We start from the raw sequence: 6,502 nt of genomic DNA on the forward strand, positions 1-6,502 counted from the left end.
ATCCCCAACCTACTTATGGTGGATGCTAATAAATGATAGAGAATTAGTACGATCTAGTTGTAAATTTGAGAGATGAAACAATATTATAACTTTAGGCTATCATATACTATAACTTTATATTGACTTGAAGTAATTATTTTGTATTTTTAAGGGTATTTTCTTATCTTTTGGGTAAAGAATTAATCAATTTCAGTGTATGTGGTTTCTCCTTCCAACAATTATAGTTCTCAAGAATTGAACTATTAACTTTTTGGTCATCCTGAATTGTTCATATATTGACTTGAAGTATATATAAAGTCTTCATGAACCAATTTTGATAAAAATATTTATCACATTTCAATAAATAATAATTTTATATAGTAGATAAATTTCATTTTTTGTTTTGGTTTTTATTGTGATTGTTAAAAATTATGAAATCAGCATTTTTAATTGTTATTATAATTATAACTAATTGTATTCAAATCAGTATTTTTAATTGTTATTATAATTATAACTAATTGTATTGAAATCAGTAATTATAATGAAAATATAAAAAGAATGAGCTATAAAATGCTTTACTTATAGCTAATTGTATTGAATTAATTAATTATAATGAAAAAAAGCTAAGTTCTGATTTGCTTCAGGTGAAAAATCGGTCTAGCTATAAATTTGTCACGAATAGGTTAAGGGTGTTATTTAAAGAAAAAAACTTTACCTTTATAGCGATCTAATGTTATCATATTTGAGAAATATTAATGATTATTTTCATTTTATAATTGGAGGCAATGTGTTTTTTTAATACTAATCATATATGCGGTACTTCTTGCTTATAAATTTAGATTGATATTTTACATTACGAATCTCACTTATTCAAGGAGTATTAAAGTCTTAATTAATTTCATGATTATGTTCTTAATATTATAATAATCTCTGTTATTTTAAAGAATATTAAAATCTAAATTAGCATGATGATTTTATTGTTCCTATTATCATCAATGCATGTGTGATTGTTTTGTTTATTTTGGCCGCATCCTTGACAAAAAGAATTGTTGTTAATGTGGTAAATGTTTCAAATTTGGATATCTACAATTGCATTTCACTTCAAACATATTGCTGTTATGACCTCAACAAATTAAAATATGGTTACTATCCATTTTACTTCTTGTATGTTGGGTATGCTATCCTTGTATTTTTTAATCTTGTACTTTAAAATATTACTATTATTTTAGAAATTATTTGTATACCTTAAATGTTCATTTCCTATAGGTTATCATAAGGTAAGTTCATTAAAATTGTTTATTTTTTAAATTTATTTAAATATTTGAAATCTAATTTTTCTAATTTTATTATTGCAAGAGAATAAATTATATTCAATCAGAATGATCTATGAGGATTAAGTTATTTTATTTTGTATATTATTAAACATATATATATATATATATTTTATTTGGTAAGCAATCAATTATATTACCATAAAAACCTCAGATATAGAAGTCAAAATTTGTTCTTCTACAAAGGCACCCAATAATAGTAGTTTTTATCTCAACAATTTTCTAATATGAGAACTTAACAATTGAGAATCAATATTTCATTTTACAATTCTTACACTCTAAAGAATTTTTTACCACTTCAGGGTACAATGGATTTGCTTATTCTTTTCAAACTTTAAAAAGAGTAGTCTCTCATAGTTTTGGTTATCAAATGATCTTTTACATACTTTATATATATAATCGTTTCCTTTTACTTCGATGATGAATATTTAGTACAATAAAATTTAACTTTTTACTAAGTTGAAACCAAATATAAATTTTCGAAACATTCCATAAACATAAAAGGAATATAAAAATATGCACTGAAATTTACCTATCAAAAGTCAAAACAATAAAGTAACCCCAATATCATATTGGAGACTTTAGGATAGCGGGGAGTTTACATAAATGCACCACAACAAATTTAAGTATTCTATGACATTTGTCAGATTCGCCATTTAAATGTTATATGTATCATATAACATGAGATTACTCTTTAAAATCTAGAAAATCACACTGACACCCCTGAGTTTTAGTGAAATTACACAAACTACCTTCATCTTTATACATACACAAACCTCCCCTAATTTTTATACTTTAATTACAGTGACTACCTCTGCATAAGAAATAAGTGTAATATTTTAAACAAAAAATGTGATAAACACAATTAAGTTAAACGAAATATGATATATTGTGGAGACAAGTCCAAATAATATATGAATCAATATTTCTTTATTATTTTTAGTTCGTTACACCATATTATAAGAGCGATTTAAACAATATTTCTTTAGAATTGTTGATGCATTTTGTAACCAAAAATAATAAAGATACATTGATTTGTATATTATTTAGACTTGTCTACACAATATATCATGTTTTGTTTAACTTAATTGTATTTATCACATTTTTTGTTTAAAGATTACACTTATTTCTTATGTAGGGGTGGTAAGTGTAATGAAAGTATAAAACCTAAAGAGGTTTGTGTATGTGTAGAAAAGTGATAGGTAGTTTGTATAATTTCACTAAAACTCATGGGGTATCAGTGTAATTTACTCTTAAATCTAATAACCGGTAAGAACACTGTACATAATCTAGCAGTTCCTGAAAATGGCAAATTTGATATGAAACTATGCATCATAATATGACTAGATCCAAACATCAACCTTCGTTTTTAGAGGAGGCCTTTAGTGGCCTTAGTAATTTCATGGCCTGTAATTTTTATATAAAATAGGAAAGAAAAATATATGTAACTGAAGTATAAAAGTTATGTACATTATCAGTGTATTATTCATCATTTATATTTAATTATTATTAACTCATCAAGAAAAATAATATAAATTAATAGTAAATAATATATTGACTATATATAAATTTTTAATCATAAAATAGTCATGTTTATAGAATATATGATACTACGTTTATAACAACAATGCTACAGATGATTGATCGTGATCATAAATGTGAAAATGGTTGATCGAGTGGTTGTTATGTTTTCGTTATTGACACCTCTAGGCCTTTTAATGTTGGGTATGCACCTGTTGGGCTTAAAACCAAATTTCAGGTCCAGAACAATGATTCTATTTCATGATAATGGAATTTGCTTAATTACATACACTGATTTGAGCAACTTCCCATACGTACACTAAACAAATCAACTATAACAAAAAAAATGAGAGGTTAAATCATTTAGAGAAGTTAATAAAACTATAATACATAATGAACCTAAACACAAGACGCCCCATCCACATCTCATGTCAAAGTTTAAACCCCTCCACAAGTCCTACTCACTAACCCAAAGAAACTAATAACAACGTAATAATAAAAAACATCTAAATCTACATCTTTGTCTCGACTTAAACTAAGTGAGCCCATAAGCCTAGAAGTTCACCTTCTCCTTTCTGGTGTCCAATGTGGCAAATCTTGGCTAAAATGAATAGACACCACCCTAGAGTCCAACAGCTCCATAATGGGAGTAAAATTCACACACCTTGGTACCTTATATTGATTAATAGATGCACCTCTTGAGATTGAATAATCCATAAGTTCCTCAAATGTTCCACTCTTCACCACCCTGATTTCCAACGGCCCAATTGAATGATCTGTTACCCTGCACTGCCTATACACCGAGTTCAATGATTCCTCCATCTCCAAACAACATTGGTTCAACACATCATGACTCGGTGAGTTGGATGAACCCTTTGTCAACAACTCCCAATATATAACATAATGACCTGGTATTGTCTTGGTGTCTGCATGGCTAGTGTATTCGACTACACTTGTGTTGAACTTTGCCAAAAGTTTTGAAGCATTCTCCACTGCTATTTGTAACTCTGACTCATTCGTTTTGTCTGAATCAATGTTGAGTAACACGTTCTTCCTTCGCACAAAATGGAATTGTGGTGCTGAGTTATGGAACCCGGTGACTCGGAGGATGTCACCAACTCGGTAACGATATAGCCCCGCGTAGGTTGTGATCACTAGCTCATATTCTTTTCCAACTTCTACATCAACAAGATCAACGAGTCTTGGAGACAAGTCACAAGTGAACTCGACTGATTCATGTGGGAGAAACTCGAAGTATGCCATGTTTGGCATTATAGTGTAGGAAACCTTAGAAGGTGTGCACATTGGATTAAGGTTAAGTCCAAAGTAACACTCTGAGGAAGCATACATAGTACATGCCATAGGCAAACCACCACTATAGTAGTTGAGTGTTGGAATGTATTGGGCCATAGCACCTGTTACAATCACGTCTAGGTATTTGGTGTTGGGCCAAATCCTTATGATTATTCCTTCCCAATTTTCTTTTGAACATTCTTGTGTTATAAATGATGCCAACTCTTGGTTAGGTTTCATAATAGATTTCATATGATCCTTTAATGATGAGTCAGTGATCCGAGAATTCAGGGTTCCGGTTCGGATATCATGGGCTAGTTCAAACCAGTTAAGTTCGAGGAATCGGATTGCTCGAAGGAGGCCGGAGGCGAAGATTGCTCCAAGGCGGAGGACTTGGTTGCACTCTATGAGACCACAAAGCATTTGAATGTACATGCTTTGGAATGAGTTAGGGCACAAGATGGCTTCATTTGGGCTAGTATAAACCATGTATGGGTCGTAGGGTCGGGTCTTGAAATGCTCACTCTTGTAGTAGCTTGTGAGAACCGGACGAGCACATAACCCACTTGGTGTCTTTGTTTCGGACTTCACAAATAAAAGGTAAAGACCTTTTCCCTTGTCCAAACCTGGCACATAACTGTTCAATTAAAAAAAACACTATTAGAATAAATTTACTATTTAATTAACAACTTAGTCCCATATATTATTTTTCAATTATAGTTTAGTTTTTATATTTAATTATATGTACAAATTAATATTTAAATTTATAAATTTTATTTTTAATTGTCAACACAATCTTCCTGAAATTAAAATAGGAAACAAAAAGAGGTGAGAAGATGATACAAGTTTTCAAAATTTAGCAAATATATATTAAATTCTATGACTAAGTTTAGCTAATAATCATTTTTACTCAAAAGCTACAAATGTCACATTTTAATATATCATAAAGATGTTGCTCTTAGTAAATGTATCCTTTTTAATCAACAATTTCACATGGCATTGATGAACATTAATTAGGCACACGATAAGAGAGGAGCTAATGGAAAATATGAATATGGATCCTCTCAATTATTGGAGAGAGAATTGATATTTTTATACTTAGTGTTAGGATGAAAATATTATTACAAGTATAAACAAAAGAATATAATTGTCTTTTTATTTGGTTTTTTTGCTTTATTTTGTAAGGCACTTATCTCTCCATTACCAAAAAAGTCTTACTCCGAAAATATAGAAATGTTATAGGGCAATTGTTTGGAGGGGGGAAAGTAACTTACAGGTTCATAACTGGCATAAGGAGGCTGTACAGAAGTTGGCGACGATCCAGCTCTTCCTTAATTGTTGGCATCAGTTTTCTTTCTCCAGCTGAAGTCCCTGAACTGCAGATTCAGATTTGCCTTTAGTTAACCGTAAAAGAAAACAAAGTTGATGTTTAACTCACTTACATCATTCATGAATGTACATGCTTTTGAGTGTACTTTCTTTTCTTAAGAATCAATAAAAATTAAACATGACAGGTGATAGTATATAAAAGTTAGTCTAGGATATACATTATTTTTAATAAGAGTGTAATACCTTGTAAGAAATTCGGATATGGGATGAGCAGACAGGATTGCAGAACGGTCGCCATTAGCGATACGCTGAATCTCAGGCTGAACATCCTCGTACATGATCACTGGGATTTTGGACTTGAAGGTTTCGCGGTCGGTGGCCCCGCCAAGTTTGAAGCGTTTAAGCCACTCCGTCTCCGCATTCCGGCTCAGAATCTCCGCCAGCACCCGCTGTTGCACGGTGTCAGCATTTCGGGTCATGTCCTCTATGAATTGTAACGCTTTGGCGTCTTTCTCGCATGCTGGGGGACCCAATGGAGATGAGAGAATTGAATCCACTGCCATTTTATTTAATTAGCACTAGAAGCAAATAAAACTGAGAGTTTGAAGATTCAGTTGGAGTGGAAGGAGAAAATTGAGAGGGTAGAGAACTGAGGTTTTGTTTTCTCTTGAAAATGGTTAATTGGTAGTGTTGTAATGTGATGGAGGAATGAACCGTGTAGACTTTATATAGAGGGGGAGTAATGCTCTAAAGAATAAGGAAGGGATGCCATGTCATCCAAGAGTCCTCTCCCCCACTTTTATGCTAAAAAACAAAAAAAAAATAGTATAATAGATACTTGAATCCTTTAATTATGAGGGTAATGTCTATTTAGTGATAATATAAAGATTTATATATAGTCAATATATTATTTACTATCATTTATATTATTTTTATTCAAGAGTTAATGATAATTGAAAATGAGTAGTACATAATACAATGATAATGTACAAAATTCTTACATCGTCAATGTATATATCTTTTTTCTTAATTTATAATGAGATTACATT

General features: G+C 30.8%; 1 protein-coding gene across 1 annotated transcript; it reads right to left on the reverse strand.

The window, feature by feature from the left end:
• LOC109336954 (probable indole-3-acetic acid-amido synthetase GH3.1) lies at positions 3,065 to 6,148 on the reverse strand. Its single transcript, XM_019573804.1, has 3 exons — positions 5,697 to 6,148; positions 5,399 to 5,500; positions 3,065 to 4,761 (listed from the first exon to the last, which is right to left on the reverse strand). Exons 1-3 carry the CDS (start codon positions 6,014 to 6,016, stop codon positions 3,393 to 3,395), a joined length of 1,791 nt encoding a protein of 596 aa, XP_019429349.1. The 5' UTR covers positions 6,017 to 6,148; the 3' UTR covers positions 3,065 to 3,392.

This window comes from Lupinus angustifolius, chromosome LG02 (assembly GCF_001865875.1).
Source record: "Lupinus angustifolius cultivar Tanjil chromosome LG02, LupAngTanjil_v1.0, whole genome shotgun sequence".
In the NCBI taxonomy this organism is placed as follows: domain Eukaryota; kingdom Viridiplantae; phylum Streptophyta; class Magnoliopsida; order Fabales; family Fabaceae; genus Lupinus; species Lupinus angustifolius.

Bases quoted from the DNA above. Each gene is read 5' to 3' on its own strand.
- LOC109336954 (XM_019573804.1), bottom strand. From the start codon at position 6,016: ATGGCAGTGGATTCAATTCTCTCATCTCCATTGGGTCCCCCAGCATGC. The intron at 5,501-5,696 runs GTATTACACTCT...CTGAATCTGCAG, and splicing joins ATATCCGAATTTCTTACAAG to TTCAGGGACTTCAGCTGGAG. The intron at 4,762-5,398 runs GTAAGTTACTTT...TTAATTGAACAG, and splicing joins CTTATGCCAGTTATGAACCT to TTATGTGCCAGGTTTGGACA.